Source organism: Pollicipes pollicipes, unplaced genomic scaffold, assembly GCF_011947565.3.
Source record: "Pollicipes pollicipes isolate AB1234 unplaced genomic scaffold, Ppol_2.1 Scaffold_4740;HRSCAF=5597_pilon_pilon_pilon, whole genome shotgun sequence".
NCBI lineage: Eukaryota > Metazoa > Arthropoda > Thecostraca > Pollicipedomorpha > Pollicipedidae > Pollicipes > Pollicipes pollicipes.
Window position 1 is genome coordinate 41000152 of NW_023596545.1, and position 19640 is coordinate 41019791.

The window sequence follows — 19640 nt, forward strand, 5'->3', positions numbered from 1 at the left end:
GGACTCCCTCGTCGGCCTTGATTCAGCAATGCGCTCGATGCCTTCGTGTAATCAAATGGCTAGGCAGCAGAGGCAGATGAAGTGTGAGAAACGCGTTAAGAAGTTCGTTGATATATGCATGGCGTCGTTGGGAGTACACAAATAAAGCACAATAGCCCAAGAAAATTAGTTTCTAGTTTCCGCCGCTAGTTTCCGCCGTTCAGAGCACTGTTGATATGAAGTTAAGCAAAGTCACGATGACGTAAGTCGTTCAGTGCATTAGCGAGAAACATTGCTCACATAGATAAGACAATAGCATTAAACTCATTCCTCGGAGAAAAACCAGGAGTATGGATATAATGTTGGGTTGACATTTCAGCAGTATGTCTTTATCTAAACAGAAGCAGAAGTGAATTCGTGAAAAAGTGGGAAAGTGTTCTTGAGAGACCTCGATATCGAACTGTGACCACGAAATGCAAAATGCACGAAATGCCTCGTGAAATGGCAAGGAAATAATTATAGTTCCGTTGAGCGAAACACAGAAGTGATGACACCAACTGGGAAATAATAACAATGCAAGTTCATATTCATCAACAAATCAACGTAAACTGAAAAGCATGTTTCATTTGCAAAGGCATATGTTGCATTGAGAACGAACTCAGGCTATGTCACGTGCATATAGACCAACCATAGAAGAGCGCTTGCAAATGAAATCAGTGCCGCATGTCACCGATTCTCACTCCAGGACTTCTAACAATTGCTCAGAATATAGAAAAACAAACTTCCTCGGGGACGTCTCGGTACACATATGTCTGAATTGATAAAACTTGTCTCAGACTTCAGAAACATCACACCGATGCCCCGGAGCAATCAGTAGATGAACTCAAATTTAGGCTGTTTCTGGGTGATAACCTCCATCGCACAAGATGTCGCCGCTTTTTAAAATGAAACTAGGACTTGCAACATATTTGTCGAATTGTCTCCTTCAATTGGCTGGGAGCAAAACCTGGTCTCCATTGGGACTTTTTGGGTGCAAGCCTCACAAGGTTTTACAAATTTCAGAAGTACCCAAAATTCAGGCCTGGTGGATTGGAACTCACTGCATCCTGCAGAGGATGGGGCTGAGAGTGGGTGAAGTTTTCGGTTCGGTTTCTGGTACAATAACATTTTTACTCTGTTCCTAGCTACCCCAAGGTTCAGACCTTGATTAAGACAGTAGAGTGCGTTCTTCCCTTCATTAGCATTCAAATTAGTACCCAAAGGGCTGGAGACGGACTGAAGTTCTAAGCCCGATTGTGGGTATGATGGAATTTGTACCCTGTTTTCAGCTGTCTTATACTTTAAACCCGCATAGAGGTCATGCCATGACTTTGCGGCAAAACACCGAAATCGTGGAACAGAGCTCTTTGCCTCCTCTGTACGGTAGTGTCGCTCCACCGACTTGCAGTTTTTGCTGTTACCAAAATTAAACAACTTGGAGGTCAAACTTTAGTGTTCAGGTAACACGCTTAAACCGTGAAACGAACCCCGTTGCGTGTTTATAACGATATAGTTATAATGGTTATAGAGTACGCGACGACTTCATTTTTCATTTGATACTTTTTGGGTGGGGAATTTGAAATAACCTGGAAGCCAAATCACCATCTTCAGATTCAGAAATGACGTTTTTTGTGATTCTTTCGTTGATTTGTAAAGCGTGTGGCTCAAAGCCCTGTCACTGGAGCCATCGTCGTTAACTAAATAAATACTAATTCCCAGAGATATCTGGCTCCACTTTTGCTGCTCAGATCTTGGCGCCATCTGCACGACGGTAATCAACATACTTCACGTCTGGCCTAAGACAGATCAGCAGGTGCTGCGGGATCGTGAGTATTCAAATCGTAGTCCATTCAATTGGCTCGCATACAGCCGAACACTGCAAATCTCAGGCAATCTGAGGCAGGGCAGTACGACGGGATGATCACATACCGCACCTTTGCCGAAGTGCTTGTCGAGCACGTTCAGAAGTCGCTCCATAACAGTCCACAACGCCCACCACCATCAAACATCGATCTCAAAGGTCTATATAAGTAGTAAAACACCACTCTCTCACCCGAATTGAGGTAAGGAGGCAAAACAGCACGGCGGCACGGCCTCCAGCGACGCGACGCACTTCCAAGCAGTAATGCTGATCCTATTGCACGTGAGTGTCCCTGATCCTCCATATCAACAAACCATGCCAATGCGCGGGTTACGAAGCATTACACCCCTCCCGTCTAAGACTGAGCCAACCGAGCATTTAAATCGCTGGTAACCCCTCTGACGCAGCCGCTTATCACCAATGTCGACCTAACATAGGTCATGAACGCACAGCACTCCAGCACCCCAGTGCGCTGTGTGCAATGGAAAAAAGTGCACTGCGCCCCAATGCACTGAGAGCGCAGGTGCGCTCGCCGGCGGTGCGCAGACACCGCTCCGAGTCCTGCGGCGCTACCACTTGAGCTTGCCGGGGCAGTACTTGTCGATGAGGCCCTGGTAGTACGGCATCAAGGCCGGTATGTCGGGCATCGTGTCAGACTTGGTGTAGAGGTCGTACTTGTTGAACCGACGGATCCAGGGCAGCATGCGGAGGTCGTGCTCGTTGCACAGGTGCATGTAGTCGCCGCCCGTGTGCCAGGGGTAGAAGCTGTGGAACCTGTGGAACGGAGCGGATGAGAACGCCGGTGGCCGTCTCGGCGACTGCGTTCGATTTGGCTGTGCTCTATGTGGTGACGACGACGTCACATCAGGGACGGCGAATCACAGGGAGGAGTTCAGCAGCCCCTCCCACTCTCGAGCGAAAGTTATTGCGTTAAGGCTACCGTACCCACAGAAGGAAATGAGCTCAACACTGCGCTTGCCAACCTCCTCCCAGCCCCCACGAAGAGCCGCCGCGCGTGCGTTGCTGTGCGCATCTGTTCATTCATGATACATATTGCTGGTGTTGTGCTGCGTTGCTGAGGTGGCGGATCGCGCAGTGGTATTTGCTTCTTACCGGTGTGATTTGGCACGCGACACGCAAAATTTAATGCAGTACATTGTTTTACGCTTATGCAACAACGAGCTTAGTCGAACGAGGTTGGCAGGCCGGTTGTGTTGTAGTCTTTTGGGATAATGCTACAAAATCCAAAGTGTTCAATTCACCATCGAGATTCACCATTTCAATTTTCGACGGAAACGATCATTCATAACCCATTTATGACCCTTGCACTGCGATGATGTACCGCTCATATATATATATATATATATATATATATATATATATATATATATATATATATATATATATATATATATATATATATTGAGGAAACGCAACCAATTAAAACATCTGACGTGCCATACATAGCGGCTGAACTGTCAACCGATCGATAAAGCCTCGCTCTGTACTCACCTTATCATCGCCAGACCCTGCTCGGGGATGGTGCACCTGTTGTGCTTCAACACTCGGTACAAGTACTCGTCGTGTCCCCACGAAATGAGCACGTTGTCCAGCCCGCAGCCTGGCTGGTACATGCCGTTTTCAGTGCTGCAAACCGAATGCAACGTAACAAAACATGCGGCGTCATGCATCAACGTCGTTTGGGCTGTGATTCGATTTCGCACGTGTCATATCATAAGATGCTGTTTTGGCACGGGAACTAATCATTTTTGCCCTTTGCGAGTGATGACGCATGAAAGTGGAACTATTCTGCTCTGTGCGTGGCAAGCTAACACTCGCTGTTACACTCATTCATTTCGTTGTCACTCAGAACAACACAAAGCATATACCTAGGCATCCAATAATCAAGCTCTCGAACGATTCACACAAAAGTGTGAAGAGTGCACAAAAGTGCATCCACAGCTCACGACCTCTCTTCCGCTCCCGCCGTGCCGGCCGCACGCTGTCGGCTCACTTGTATCGGGAGTCGGCCAGGTCGCTGTTGTTGTGGAAGGTGGTGTCGCGGTAGACGACGGAGTCGCCCACCCGGCAGCCGACCACGAACGTGTCCCCCACCGTCGAGAACTGCGGCTCGCCGTAAAACGCCATGACCTGGGTGCGGGGGCGCGCGAGTCACGGGTTGATGTAGTAGACAAGTGCGGCGAGTGATGTGCGGTGTCCCGGGACCGGGGACAAGACGCAGAGATCGCCAAGGGGCGAGGAAAAACACGCCAAGGATGGTAGCGTTCATTAATGGAGTGCGTCTGAATGAGACGGTTAGGAAGCACAAGGGACGACACGTCACAGGGGAGGGTTTTGTGACGGGATGTGCGTCAAAGCGGAAAAAGGTTGCAATCATGAGCACGTTACCAAAAACGAAACATTCGCGAAGTAGGTAAAAGTTGGCTGCGTGGGTCGACTTTGGAGTAAAAAGAGCTGTGGCGCTAAGGAAGCAAATGTGCACCAAACTAGAGCATGTTCACTGGCGCGATGTTAGCAAAGGGCAAAATGTCACCATGAAAGATATCCGATGTCTTATTTTCTTCCCGATCTAAGCACGTCACAGACTTGCACTTCAACAATTGCACTTCTCTCACAAAAACAATAAAAAACAGCTATAGATCACCGACGATATGTCCCAGTAAGCGGCTGCAGCGTGGCACAAATAATCGCCCAGGTCACAGCCTATAGTAAGTTTCAGTAGCTACAGCACTTCTATGCCATTCACATCATCCAACCATTAACACATTGGACGTGGCCTGTTCTGTCAGTCAGTGTTGATATTATAGCACATGGAATCGCTGGGTGAACGTAAACAGTCATCCAAATGCCATGGCATAATCTGCTCAACGCACAACCTGCATGGCATAATTGGTGCTCGCTACAGCTACATTATTGCTTTCTTTATCATTGCTGCGCATTACATTTCTTACCTTTTATTGCCGGGAACACTTTGGGATAGGACAGAAATGCCCGGTACAAGTGCGGCGATAAGTTTCGTCCTACAACGTGAATCAAGGAACCCACGGTCATTCCCAAGTACTATCGATTGCTAATGTGTAAAGGCTGCAGAGCCTCCGATGAATCAGAAAAATGCCGTTCACTACTCTCCCATGCAGCCGACGTATATGGCAGGCAGCCATAGTGTATCGCGGTGGTCGTACACCGGGCCAGTGACACAATGATATCGTTCGGCAGTCACCCCGTGACCTCCCCGTCAGGAAGAACGCTCCGCCAGCGAGCCACGGCTGCCAGCTGCGGCCGGGACTCGCTGCTTGACCCCCCCCCCCCCCCATCCCCATCTGTTCCCGGCAAAGACGCGGCGCGACCCCCTACCTTGCCCAAGTCGTGGATGAGCCCGGTGAGGTGGAACCAGTCGTCGTCAGGGAAATCCTGTCGAATGCGCTCGGCCGTCTGGAAGGCGTGCACGATGTTCGGCACGTCCGTGTCCGGGTCCGCCTCGTCCACCAGGTCGTTCAGCTTCTCCAGTGCCTCCAGGATGGTGGCCTCGAACTTGTCGAACCGCAGCCAGTGCGCCATCTGAGCAATAAGGTGCTCACGGCTTAGTGAGGTCGGTGGTTGCTGAGTTCGCGTAAAAGGTGCATGAAATTCGTGGCAGAAGCGGACATTTCGTGCGTCGTCGTTTGTTGTGCGAGGTGGATTTGGTAGTTGGCGAGTCCTCTATTTGTGACAATAGTGTTCTAGCGTGAATAGGACTAATTTAGAACTAGTCAAAGGCGTAGGAGGTTGAAAACTGCATCGTGTCGGCCTGTGACTCATTGACGGCAGCTGGATGGCACCTTCGGCAGAGGCTCTTATACCATTAGCGGTTATATACGCACAGAGAATATCAGTAAACGCGAGTACCCGATCAGAGCGTCCTTGAAAGGTGGAGGCAACTGCCGGCCTGTTTACATCACCTGTCTGCCTGTTTCCCGGCAAATGGCTCCTGACAACCATCACATCTCGGAGGGAAGCAGTGGCGTAGCCAGAGGGTCTTTTAGGTGGCATGACTTTCTTCGACATGGAGAACGACCCCCGCGAAGGAATGCCCCGTTACCTTTTGACACTTAAAGATGCTGTAGGCCTTCTAAAACTAGGCGAGAAATGAAGATCGCCAGCCTACGAACGTTTTCTGAATCCCAAAACAGCAGGTACCCGACGCAAGAAAGAGAACATCCTTGGTTGGAACCCCTACGAATCCTAGCTACGCCACCGAAGGGAGGATAAAAGCGGGCAACCCTTTCTCACCTTCCTTGTGACGTAATCGACTGTCTGATGAGTGTGCATCTTCATGTAGGTCTCGCGCACCCGCATCTGGATGGGGTCCGTCTTGTCGACGCTGAACTCGCGGAACAGACCCTTGGCCTTGCTGGACGGGATGTCTGGCCGGTACACCTCCGACGGGTCGATCATGCACACCGGGCCCTGCAAGACGGGCAGACATCTGTGCAGGCAAGTACGCCGAGCAGTACGGGGCGAATCCAGGCCCATTGTTGCAGGGAATTAGCCAACAGTGAGCCTGAGGTCCACTCGCGGCTAGTTGGAATCGCTGGAGCTGATATGGAAAGCTGCTGAAACAGCGGGAGAACTGTATGTGAAATCCGACCATGCGCTCGGAAGGCATCTCTCTCTATGTGGATCCCGGCGAAGTTCAGTGTAGTTACCTTAAACCGCTGTGTAAAGATGCCCAACTCCGCTCATTGCGCTTGGGCGCGTTAGATCGATGCCGTTTAAGCAGCATACCACGGCACGGCCACGGACGGAGTCCTATCTCGCATGTTCCAGGAGTCCATTTCTAAATTTGATGGTAATGCATCTGGACAAAACACAGAAGTGCCTGGTTCAATCTTCCCAAAAGGCAGTTGTGCGGACCCCACCGACCCCAGCGGTAATTAAAACCATGGGTACAGCCTTTGGTGCACGTCTGTTACTGCGCCCGCGTCCCTTTTCGCCGAGCCCGTCGGGGACAAGGTCCTTCTTCACTTCGGTACCCAGGACAATCCACTGCTTGGTTCGGTGTAGACTGTGCCGCACTACTCGCAGGCGCGGCAGGTGGCTGCTGGGCTCGCCGATTCCGATCCTGCGCTGAAGGCTCATGCCTAACTCCAATTACATAACAAAACGTTATGATGGTTTCACACGATGCGCAACGCGATGATGGTATGAACACCATCCTTTCTTTTTCGAATTTGTTTCGATTTGATTTGTCCTTGAGGCATTCCATGCCAGGCAAATCCCACGCCGGGTTCTGGGGCGATTTTGAGCGCTGCGCCCCTATTAAACTAGTCCGGAGAGTTCTCCATTCCTACCTTTCTGGAAGCCCTTCGTGAGTATTGCCTGCGTACAACCCGTAAGTATGTGCAATGCGAGGATAAGTGCATGACAGCGTCCACGCGCACCCCAAATGCCACCTCTCGCAACGCACGCAAGCGAGTCCGATGCGCATCAACAATGCATTGCGAACACCCCCCACCATGTCGACCCATGTTTACATCAGCACCGGTGACAACAGTCGATACTGATCCACGACGCCGCTTACCGTTTCCATGACGACGGAGCAGGAGAGGCACGCGCCGGACGAGCGCCGCAGGCCGATAGCAGCTGTACTGGACTGGGCGGCAGGCAGGCGCCGCCTTTTATCGACCACGTGCTCGGTCCCACGTGCCCGCCATTGGCTGGCCGCACGGAACCAACGGCGGTACGTGGGCTTCGATCGTGAGTCGGCGACAGCAGGCGCCGGATAAAAAGATCGCTCCCAATGTTCTCTTCAGTTGGATAGCGCCGGGCCTCCTTCGCTGCGCCCGGTCTTTTGTGGTTGTCTGGAGCATCTTGCGCTGTCTCCGCCCCTGAGCACCGACCCACTGATCCTGTTATAACCGGATATGTCTGCCCGAGGATAGATGTCGTTGTGGACGGATCGGGTTTCAGAGTGAGATTGGCGCCACCGTCCGTGAAGCTGGAACGTAGAAGCTCATGTACATTCCCTTATGTTTGAGAATGCATGTGTGCGTTGGGGCCTATCGTCGCAAATCCAACGTCCTTTCACACCCTGCAAGATGAGGAAGGCTCTCTGATTTTAAGTGGTTTCAAGACCGGCTGTTAAGTCCCTGGCTCGTTAAAACGTCGCCTGTTCCGTCCCGCAGACCATCCAAACACCACATGGCCGAACGATGAATATCATGTATCACAAACGAGGCAATGCACTGCGCATATGCGTCCCGTGGCCGGGCCACCGACGGGTCCGCAATCCGCGCTCCCACGCCTTTCAACCACACGAAAATGACCGACAATGACGAAAACAACTACACTTCTCTCGTGGACAAAGCTCTCTTCGATGCCTCAGTGAAGAGTCGGCACAACGCATGCACGGGATGACCATCGCCGTGTGCACCGACGTAAGCTCATAGACCGGAACCCATGGGGTTGAAGCGGTTATTTGACTTGTACGGCATTGCCTTGCTGAAACCGCGCCCTCCCTGAAACGAAAGCCTGCGTTAGCGCTTTCGACAGGGCAGTCACAAAACAATTACGAGAAATTCACTGGCGGCAAACAGCACTCAACTGAACAAAACGCAACTGATTACAGTACAAGTAATTTGTCGGTATTTTAACGAGCTAGTAAATCAACAGTGTGTCAGCCAACTTCTTCAGGTTTACGCTCTTGGAATGCAAGAATGATAAAGTCCTGTGACGCAATATCACAACCTAATTAATACGAAGACATACCATTACTGGCATTAAACGCGCGACACAGTACAGAACGAGGCTGCCCGCTTCTCACCAACAAGCCAAACGCGCATATACAGCCCAGCGGTTCACCCGCACTACAGCAAACCCGGCGCAGTGGCAGCCGCCGCTGCGCCTCGCCAGTGTCGCTCCCTGCGGCCGGGAGAGCCCCTGCACTCACCCGACGCGGGAGGCCCCTGGGGGCGGCGCGCGCGGGGTCTGCGCCCTCCCAGTCGGCGCCGTCCGCCGCAGCGTTGCCAGCTCCCGACACGGCGTACCCGCCGCCGTACCAGCCGTAGCCGTCGTAGTCGCCGTAGCCGCCACCGTAGTCGCTGTACGCGGCGCCGTAGTCGCCGTACCCGGCGCTGTAGTCTCCTCCGTAGTCGCCGTGGCCGGGCGGGGCGGCGAACTTGGCGGCGGCCGGCGGCGGCGACGGATAGACAGGTGCGCCGTAGAAGGGCCGGGGCGGCCGGGCGCCCATGATGCCGGCGGCCGGCGGCGGCCCGGCCGCCAGCGCGCCGCGGCCGGCGGCCGCTGGGGCGCCGCCGCGGCCGCCGCGCGTCCCCCGGCTGGCCGGCCGGCCCGCCCCTCCCGCCTGTCGACGGACGGGCGCCATCAGCCGATGCAGCGGACGTCGGTCCGGGCCATTGACAAGTCTTCAGGTAGGCAGGCCTCACCCAGCTGATCAGTGAAGTCAGATGTCAACCCCACAGCGAGACGTTGGTAACAGTCGAAGCTACAACCTCCTACGGAAACAGCCTGTTAAGTTCTTTCGATTAGAGCTCCTTCGACCAGTAATGCCCATTTTAAGCCTTCTAGGTTGGTTGACAAAAGAGACAGTCTGCTAGGTTGGTTGACTACCAGCGTAAATGGTACGGGCCGTTTCTCGTCAGCAGTTGGAGGCCTCCTCGGTGATTTAACCTATCTATTCCCAGTGGCCTCTGCCTAACCTGCAATCTTACACAACGCAGGGGTCCTTCCCCTGCCGTGTTCCTCAACGCCACCGACCCTTCACGCGCGCTCACCCATGCAGCCCATGTACTGCAGCATGTACATCTGCTTGCTCTTGCTGTAGTCCTCGGCCACCTTGACGTTGATAGGCTGTGAGGCACCCTCGGGCACGTGGCCGTTCAGCTCGCGGATGGCGTGCTGCGCCTCCTCACGCCGGCTGAAGCGGACGAAGCCGACGCCGCGCGGCATCTGCGTGTACTTGTCCAGCAGCAGGCGACGCTGCACGATCTTCCCGAACGGCGAGAACAGCTCGTCTAGGAAGGACTCCTCGATGTTCCTGCGGCGCCGGCGCGATCGCCAATGATCGAGAGTGGGTGTGCGAGTGGGAGGGGAGGCCAACGCCGACGAGAGGCGCACAGCACCCGACTTCCAGACAACCCATTTGTTCTTATTCACTGAGCACTGATGACTGGAAGATAATGGGATACGCACAGCATCATCCGCCGACCGCGGCAAACATGTCATGCCAAATGTTTCAGCGGCTTCGCAGGGGCCCGTGACCACCACCAGTGCGCGCCCCTCACTGATCCCGGAGTACACCCTGTGATGCGTTCAGGCGACGGATGGGGACCGTGTGGAAAATGCAGTTCGGAAGTAGGGCCACCCGCACTCCTGAGTAGGGATCATGCATCTGACACCGGGAACCAAGCGCCAGATTTACGTGCACGCGGGAGGTTTCTAGGCTGGGACGGAGACGAGGCGAAGCTCGATTTCAAAGCGTATTTGGTGGTAGCACACCAGGGGGAGCCCAGTTCGGTAACACGTGAAAACGCGGAACCTAGGCAGGACGGTGAGCGGGTGCGCTAAAACCACAGCATCACTAACAAGGCTGCACAGTTTGCAACAGTGTAGGGGAAAAATGCATCCACAAAATGTGGGCGCGCAACAAGGCCTCCAATACAGGATGTTTCATTCGAAATGTAACATTTCAAAATTATGTGATAGTATAAATGAAACATCTACGAACGTAATTCATGAAATCGAATGTTTGAAAATTTTGACATTTTTGCTTGTATAGCCAGTGTTTGCCTGTATGGCCATCTGCTTAGCAAAACGCCCCACGCCTGAACACAAAGGCACTTCTCCGAATGCCAGGAGCCACGACTGCCAGCGTCTTGTAAATGGCGTGTTCAGCCCCTAAATGCTGGGACGGAGGCCTGCAGACCACAGCTCTACTCGCAGACCACAATAGGTCTGCGAGTAGACCTATTGTGGTCTGCGAGTAGTCCACAGGTGTGTGAAAGACACTAATTTAAACGTCCGGCAATTTTCAACAACGCTCCTCGGATGACATGTGGTTGGCCAATTTTCAGTATCTTCACTTGCATATTAACCCTGACTCATCAAGTGAAACATCCTGCATGAGGAACGACCTCGTCCACCAGCCGACAGCGCCGGAGCCGCACCGCCGCTGCCGGGGTCAGCGCCCCCCCCCCCCCACCGCACCTGGGCAGGTTCTGGATGTACAGGTTGGTGTCCTTGATGTCCTGGCCGGGCGGCCTGGCGTACGACACCTTGATCCGTTTGTTTTGCACCCGCAGGCCATCCAGCAACGCGATGGCCTTGTCGGCGTCGTCAGGGTTGATGAACTCCACGAAGCCATAGCCGAAGCTGTAGCCGGTCTGCAACACACGGCGCTAGTCGTCCACCGATGCGCGTGCGCTGGCGGGGTGACCGCCACGAACGCAAGTCATCAGCTGACACAGCTGCAAGAAAACCGCCGGGTCCATGGATTCTGCTGCCTCTCGTATCACCAGCCAACGCTCCCAGCCACGCTGCAGCGATTGCCGACAGAAGTCCTCAGAGTACAGACTAGAGCGAGCTCTTTAACGCAACGAATATGTCAGCCTCTTTGCTGACCCCATCCACACTAATGCTGTGAAATTCCGGGCTGGTATAAATCGTTCAGATCTGCAGGTAAAACAAGTCTAAATCAAGAGAATTCAATCGTTAGGTGCGTTACATTTTGTTGATTGGATACCTCAGAAAGTATCATCTGTTGCCTGCAATATCACCATGCAGTGCTATAAAAGACCAACAATCACTATTTCGAATCATGACCTTATCTTAAACAGGGATTGGTCCATAATCAATTTTTTAAAGTATGTATCAATTCCTTGATTCATTTTTATACATCTCAGCGTAAGAAATTTGCCCAATTAATATGTGAGAGACATCGATACAAAATGCGTATCTGATTACATGCATTTTTCCTCACACTTATTAGCCCGGAGCACTGCTTCATGGAATACCTGTAAGCACTAACAATCATAACACGCATGGAAGGGGCTGTCCAAAAAATACGTTACGGATTTTTGGTCAGTTTCTTCTCTCGCTCTCCGCTTTAGCAACAACTATGCTAGACGAAACCTGCCTCTCCTTAGTTGGGAGACTCCGCTGAAGTTTTTGGGAGTTGGAGGTTCTCTTTAGCTGCGTCAAGCATAAACAACAAAGTAGTTCTACTTGGCCCCCAACTGACAGAGCTGAGAGGCCTATAACGGTCGTGTCCCTTGTCATAGATGAAACCCAATAGAACACGGCTTTGAGGTTTTAATCAGATTAAAATAACAGCATGGTTTGCAACAAAATTGGATGTGCTGTCACACTGCCTAAAAAAACTCCCTCCCTGCCTCGTTACGCAACTGTTACGGTCTATCAAACCCCCCATTCCATGCCTAACGTAATTTACGGACGGCTCCTAAGAATGATCGCGCCATCAGGAAGACCATTATCGTCCACTAACATACTGTTTCAAAAGCTAGGAAAAGGGGATTCAGCGCAGTTGAGGCCAGCCGATGACTGCATAGAGGGAGAAGGAGACAAAACTGGAGACCTATGACCTAATAATGCTTTACCATAATAATTTTCGACAAGTCAACTGGGGCTAGCTAATGCATATTGGTTTTGGTGTAATACTATTTTTACAGTTACCCCAGCTTTGATGGGCAAGAAGTTTCTGGCCGCTTGGAAGATTGGCCATATTCTTCGCCAGACAGTGCGGAAAATTTATTTGGGTTACCCACTAGGACTTTCCAGTACCAGTCCCTACGGACGGACTCAAAACTTCGCATTACCTCGCGGAGAAGTCGCCAAGCTGCATATTGGCCAACAGTTATGGCTCACCAAAGCTGGATTAGCCTAAAAACTACCTCACACACACATGAACTGAGCTTACTAGCATAAAAAGGCATGCACATGTTAGGATGGGGCTGGTGGTCGAATTATCACTGGGTAATATGATGACTGTACGTATTTGTGCCGCGAAGCCATGTTCCTCCAACGTCAGAAAACACCGCATTATGATAAATAAGAGTGTGATTAGATAATACCAGGAGAAACTTAGCATAACAATGTCAATTTTGTACAATAAATGGAGTGATGCTTAAACTAACACAGAGGTGGTATGTATTTACATAACGTGTACTTGGTTACGAGCACATCCCACGGTTAACACGCGCCCGGGTGGCCGGTTAAACACCTTTCGCTCGAATGGCGTGGGGGTCAACTTGCCACCTCCCCCTTAAGATCTCCCGCAGAAACTAAGAGAGCTAAAGGCACCACATTCAAACGGTGTGTTGGCCTGTATGTGAACCCACTTGTGCCAAAATTTGGTGTTCCTAGATCATGACGTTCGGGCCAAATAAGGTCAAACGAGGTAAAACTCCACCTTAGAGTTTTAAGTGCCCCAGAACCTCAAGACTTGTTCTAGAAAAGATCGCCGGTACTCATTTAAGGTTAGTGACTGTTTGACCTTTCGGAGGTCGTATTGTCAAAAATCATACAATACTGCTTGACGTTCTGCATCCCAATAAGCGTTAAAGATTACGCTAGGCAGTATGTTCTAACAAAGTTTTGACCCAGGTCATTTTAGGTCAATGACCTATCCTGACTGCTCAGAAGTCTATGGAAGATGTATAACGCGATTCTCGTCATCAATAAACTCGAAATGGAAACGAAAAACTAACCTACACAGCAAGCTGTAGAGTAATGAAACAGGTTAGCTTGACCTGGGTCTGACGTTCATACCTGACCCTAGGTCAATGGAATTTGTTAATTCTATCGTTATATTGCTAAAAAAACAGAAATGCATTGCTTCGTCTAATACTCCGTTGTTACATCAGATAGAACGTTTCCTCACAAACCGTGTTCGCTAAATCCATGGACTAACTCTGACCTGCCGTAGCTCAGCGACCTCACAAGGTACATCCAAATTTTTGGCGCCGAACGATCCGTTATTTAACTGTCTACAACTACGCAAAATTTGGCACGGATACGCCGCGCCGTTGGAAACCATTCTGGAAAACACTTGGGAGTGGTGGGTGGTGGTGGTCAAATTGACACCCCACCCGAGCGCGTGTTAATAGAAAACCATCGGTTAAGTGATGAACATACTTTACAATCGTTCCCTTTGTACTCATTCAAATCGACAACACCCACTGAAGTGTGATCATATCTGGCTACCAAACATATGACCCAGTAGCAGACTATATTTTGTGGGACGATAAAACATGACCAGATAAACAGCGCCACGCCAGCACAGTTCATTCTCTGAACAGTCCAGCGCTACAACACATCGACAAGCTCAAGCGCTAGCAGAGGTCAGTCAATGCATCTAGCGGATTTCAACAAATAGTGCATGAGTAACAGGAGTCTAGGAGCACCACTACAACAAAGTGATCATAGAACATAAACTACACTACATGACTGGCTTTACAATCACCCTGCTTCAAATAGCAGCCTAAAATGCCCAAATAGGAGCATTTTATCTTGATGCATTGTGTTTACCTGCATATTCCTCATAACTCTACACTGCTTGATGGCCCCCACTGAGGAAAACATTTGTGAGAACTCTTTATCTGTGAGGGCCTGTGGTAGGTAGTTGATAATAAGATTCTTGTTGTTGACTTCAGCCTCTTGTTTTATGTTGCCACCATTACTTCCATCATCCATCTTGACCGTACTTAAAAATAAGAAAATTACAAATAGAAAACTACAAAAATGGCGCAATAAATAACTAGTCAATGAAAAAAGCCTAGCAACATTAATCTCGAAACTAAAATCCACTGGGGACCGAAGCCAACTTATTGGACACAGTCTAGATGAAAAGCTTAAACTGTTTCCAAATGTCAAACATCACCAGTTTCTCTAAACACGGGACAGAACACGAGGGTGCCGCAGATCATGAGATCGACACGTGAAACTATGGACATAATGATACACAAGTATCTGTAATGAAACACGTCAGATGCCATAGCCACAACACGCCATAACGAAGAAGCGCTTACCAGCATATGCTCCAAAATATCCAGAGATAGCATCAGTAAAGTTCATGTTTGGCAAGAACCTGACAGGGCTAAATTTCCCACACCGTTACTGCCCACATGTTTGGCAGGCAATGGACTTAAAGGGTCTTCCACATTTGTAAATATTGAGACCACGTGAGATATGATAGAAACGCCCACTTGAAATCATCAGCATACTTCCAAGCCCAAAAGACGGCTCCACACAACGAAATTTCGCTATGAGGTCAACACGGTCCTCAATTCGTCACCGGTTCTTTACGTCATAGAACGTTTTATGACGCCAGAGACGCTGCCAAATTAGCCACATCAGACCCGTAATCGTGGCGGGCTGTATGACTCGCCTGCAGTGCCTTTAAGCGCCGCAAGGTGGCGGTAGTGGTTTATGCATGGAACTTCGTGTTTAAGAGCTATGCACGAGCATTTTCGCCTTTTCCCGTGTTTTTTTAACATTACTTCATGATGACATGCCTATTACTTTCATCTGCATATTCAGTTACAGTGATATTCTTCAGTTATTCTATCGACGAGCTGACGTCCATCAAAGCCAGTAGTCGTCCAAATGCCTGTGTTGTTTATCACAGAATACCGCTTGCGACTGGGACGTGCAAAATGCAGGTCAATGTGACTATTAGCCAATTACCGTCTATCATTGGAAACCTTACATTTCAGTAGTCATATTTGTCTTAACCATGACGAAAAAAGGCAGTGAGGTGGGACATTCACGCGATGCTTCTACGACATAATACATCTCTTGGTGACATCCAGATAGACAGTATGAAATAGGATGCACCACTTCACATGTGTCATGCGCAGAAGCAAGAGGATTTGAAACCTTAAAAACAGCATGGCTGGGACCGCGGAGAATAATCTTGAAAATGGCTCTCTTGGTAAACTGTCCCCCTAAACAAATGTGAGCCGGCCCCTTGACTGAAAACTTACCATCTTTGTTCAGAGCTCAGCAGATCAAACCTACTCACACTAAAGAGGATTTCAATACACGGAGGATTGTTTTATTTCTGATCATGTCACTAACTACCGCCGCAGGTGCATACTGCACAGCAGACACCTCTGAGCAGAATTACGCGCCTTAATTGGAATATTCACCATCCGAAGATAGAGAAAAGCAATAAACATGATGAAAGAAACTCTCTTGCAATCAATGGTTTGCATCTAAGTGTAAAAGACTGCTCTGAACAACACAGCTTCACCATTCAGCAATATGTTCCTTAACACGTCATCGCTTGGTTTCGTCGTGGAACGTCTTCATGGCGTCAAAGTTGCTACCAGGCTAGGGTGTCGGAATTGACACTGCAGCAGGCGGGTCGACTACATTGTAGTACATCAACTTCCCGAAAGGTGGCATTGCTCGTTCGGGCGTGTTTGCTGAACCACAATATTGTTATGTGGGCCTTCTCGTGGTGTTGCGTATTTGTCCGTGATTTTATATTTTGAACTGGCATTCACATGCACATTTATGGCGCTATTCTTGAAGGGAGCATTTCACATTTGTATCAGGCTACGAGATGAAATAACAATTTCGAATATCATTCGGTGCCGTTCACAGCCCCCCCCCCCCCTTCTTGAACCCTAAAACCCTCTAGATTCTGAACCACCCTTCCGCGAAGATGTGTAGACTGCTTCGTGCAGACTATTTCAAGGCCACTCAGGCATGCGCACTGCCATAGCAACGCCATTCAAATCCAGCTGTCCACCAGGCCAGGCGGCGTTCTTAGTCAGGAAGGTCATCACCGTCCAATAGTTCAGATCTGGCCTCCTCGGGCTTGATTTCCAAATGAAGTGGACGTCGATTGGCTCTCAAACAATACTGAGGAAGTCGTGCAAGCATCAATTACGAATCATGTTTCGTGCTACATAGCATACAAAATTGGACATTATTTCTTACTGGCTAGTTACTGCGTAAATACAACTTGTGATCGAACGACTTAACGCCGTGACCGAGTCTATCAATACAAGTAGACATGCTCAACTCACGGATATATATCTATATCTATATCCATATATATCTATCTATCTATATATATATATATATATATATATATATATATATATATATTTGTATGCTATCTAGCACAAAACGTGACTCGTGACTGATGCTTGCACGACTTCCTCAGTATTGTTTGAGAGCCAATTGATGTCCACTTCATTGGGAAATCAAGCCCGAGGATATATATATATATATATATATATATATATATATATATATATATATATATATATGCAAGCACACCACGAGAAAGGTCCAAAACACAAACACCTTACACCATTTGGCTCAGCGAACACTTCCAGCACCGCAATGCCATCACTCAATGAGTTTGATGTACTATGAGCAAGTGGTAATTTTGCATGGCTAGTTTGGCAGTACCTCAATGTCATGCAAATGTTCCATAAAGACCAGGACACAATCAATGACATATTGAGGACCATATTGACTAAAGAACAAACTTCGCTGTCTAAAACAGTCTTTTATGCCTAAAATAAAGAAAAGTAGTAAAAGCAAACCAATAGGTGTAATTGCATGAATATCATAATATATGTTGCTTGCTTCAATACTTTCCAATGCGCAGCATTGCCTTTAAGTTATTTGATTCCCAGTCTTATTTCTGCCATAACTGGTAGCACTGTCAAGATTCCTACATGGCATATACAATTATTACACCAAGACTCCAGTGAATATATACAACCAAGGATTTGTGCTTTAAAACTGCACCCAACACATTAGACCTGTTGATGACCAGCTGGGGTCTGTTATTGCCAAAAGCATGCTCAGGTATGCCAGATGCACATAATTCAATAATCATATTTTCTTTGACCTTGAGCATTACATTGCTAATAACGTGAAAATGTTCATCTGATGTTTCTATGTGTGCCTTGCGTTTGCCTTGCGTTGTGTTGTTATGCGTTTCTATACGTTTCTATGTGTCATGCGTGCCTGGGTGACATTGAAGTAGTCTGTATCAAATTGTCTCCACAAGTTTACAGGCATCAAGATCAGTAGCAAGATGGTGTTTGAGTCTTAAAAGACCATATCTGTGAACTGTGCTATATGCTTTTTTCAAAATGACTATCTCACTTCAAAACCCCATTGAAATATAGAAAGCTCTATTTCACTGTTAGCAGAGGAGTGCTCTGAGCATTTCTAAATATCCCTGTGTATGTGTGTGCACAACTAAATGTATATCAATGTTCTGATAGTAATGCTCTGCTAAGAATCTAATGAATGCTCTAATAATATTAATTTTCTGATTTTGTATTACTCATATGCTTTTCTTTTGCAAACCCAAATGGTCCACTTACCACTGATACATTTGCAATTATGTTGCATTCTTTTAATATATTTAAAGTACTTATTTGTTCATCAATCTATTACATTGTTCTCACCACATAATTGCTTGTTGCATAGCTTATAGTCTGCCCATTCCAGTTAAACTCACAGTGGCGGTAACAGCCACACACAAGGATCACTAACATTTTACGTGTTGATACATTGTTAATATAATACACAATTTCTCCATATTGTGTAAGGCACAACTGCATGGCAATGGGCCAGACTGCACAAAATGCATACCATACAGAGCATGCCCAGCATAGGACATAGCAGCATGACAGACAACTTCAGCACACACATGTGGCCCATCCAAATATTTGGAGTAAAGCACACAATCAGCACAAATGCCAACAAGTGCTCAATACTTCAAGGAATGTGATGTTTCAATGACAATTTCAAGTAGAAATAATGCAACAATATTTTTCATGAAGCAATTTCATGAAAATTCCACACAAGTTGGCCTGACTGGAATACAGCACAAGCAAGGATAATGTTCAGCTCACTGGTATTGTTTAAGCACCCATCACAGTGGATGCCTTGTTTGTAAACTCAGATATTGGTGGATAACTCAAGTATTTATCCCACCTTTTGCTATACCTGACTATGCCTAAACCAAAACGAACATTCAAGTGCAAAGACATGATGACCGGGCCAGCGACCGGCATCATTGGCCACTTAACCTTAGAAGCCTGACTAATGGCTTTATGAAGAGGTATCACAGACATCATGGTGCATTCACACCAGGTACGTTCAGCATGGTGCGGGCACGCTAATGAAATTACGTACACACCGGATATGTTCGGGGCAATGTGTCTTTGCAGTTTTGAGGAGACACACGGGGGAGGAGTGATAACTGTTATCTACGATCATCTACACGACACCTTTCCTCAAGATACTCACCTTTAGCGTACTTACCCTACACAGAACATAGAACACACAACCCCTAACTGGATCCACACCGGCAATCTCCACACGTAAACACAGCCCACATGCCCCTCCTCATAGAACCAGTATACTGTCGTTTTATTTCCTTACGCGTTCAAGGAATCGTTTGCGCATCCGTCTCTGGATTTGGCGGCTCAAAGCACTGCAATGCACTAGATAGTCAGCTGCGATTGCAATCCTGCCTACGTAGTGCCCCTCGGCTAGGTTTGAGCACCTTGCCAGTGGTAAATGAATTGAATTTTCGAGCAATACACAACCAAGTTTTTTGGGCGTAAAGTTAGCAATCTATCTTCATATTTTTTTCGTTCCAATTTGCTGACATTTATGTCCACACTTCAAGACAGCGTTTTTATTCCTTGATATTTTTAAGGCTCTGTATGACGATGGT

The 19640-nt window shown here is 48.6% G+C and overlaps 2 protein-coding genes across 2 annotated transcripts; both read right to left on the reverse strand.

Moving 5' to 3' along the window:
- Nucleotides 1–1833: 1833 nt before the first annotated feature.
- Nucleotides 1834–9107, reverse strand: LOC119099227 (inositol oxygenase-like). Its single transcript, XM_037222342.1, has 7 exons — nucleotides 8829–9107; nucleotides 7461–8397; nucleotides 6170–6346; nucleotides 5255–5458; nucleotides 3894–4030; nucleotides 3392–3526; nucleotides 1834–2653 (listed from the first exon to the last, which is right to left on the reverse strand). Exons 2-7 carry the CDS (start codon nucleotides 7467–7469, stop codon nucleotides 2449–2451), a joined length of 867 nt encoding a protein of 288 aa, XP_037078237.1. The 5' UTR covers nucleotides 7470–8397; nucleotides 8829–9107; the 3' UTR covers nucleotides 1834–2448.
- Nucleotides 8323–19419, reverse strand: LOC119098396 (sex-lethal homolog). Its single transcript, XM_037221312.1, has 5 exons — nucleotides 19343–19419; nucleotides 11105–11280; nucleotides 9673–9935; nucleotides 8829–9022; nucleotides 8323–8397 (listed from the first exon to the last, which is right to left on the reverse strand). Exons 1-5 carry the CDS (start codon nucleotides 19364–19366, stop codon nucleotides 8323–8325), a joined length of 732 nt encoding a protein of 243 aa, XP_037077207.1. The 5' UTR covers nucleotides 19367–19419.
- Between the last annotated feature and the right edge of the window lie 221 nt (nucleotides 19420–19640).

Coding starts and splice junctions, on each gene's coding strand:
- LOC119098396 (XM_037221312.1), bottom strand. CDS start 19,366: ATGCGCAAACGATTCCTTGAACGC. Junction 9,936..11,104: donor TACATCCAGAACCTGCCCAG/GTGCGGTGGGGG, acceptor CCGGCGCCGCAG/GAACATCGAGGAGTCCTTCC. Junction 8,398..8,828: donor CCAGGGGCCTCCCGCGTCGG/GTGAGTGCAGGG, acceptor CTTTCGTTTCAG/GGAGGGCGCGGTTTCAGCAA.
- LOC119099227 (XM_037222342.1), bottom strand. Junction 5,459..6,169: donor TCGATTACGTCACAAGGAAG/GTGAGAAAGGGT, acceptor CTTATTGCTCAG/ATGGCGCACTGGCTGCGGTT. Junction 4,031..5,254: donor TCATCCACGACTTGGGCAAG/GTAGGGGGTCGC, acceptor CCCCGCACCCAG/GTCATGGCGTTTTACGGCGA.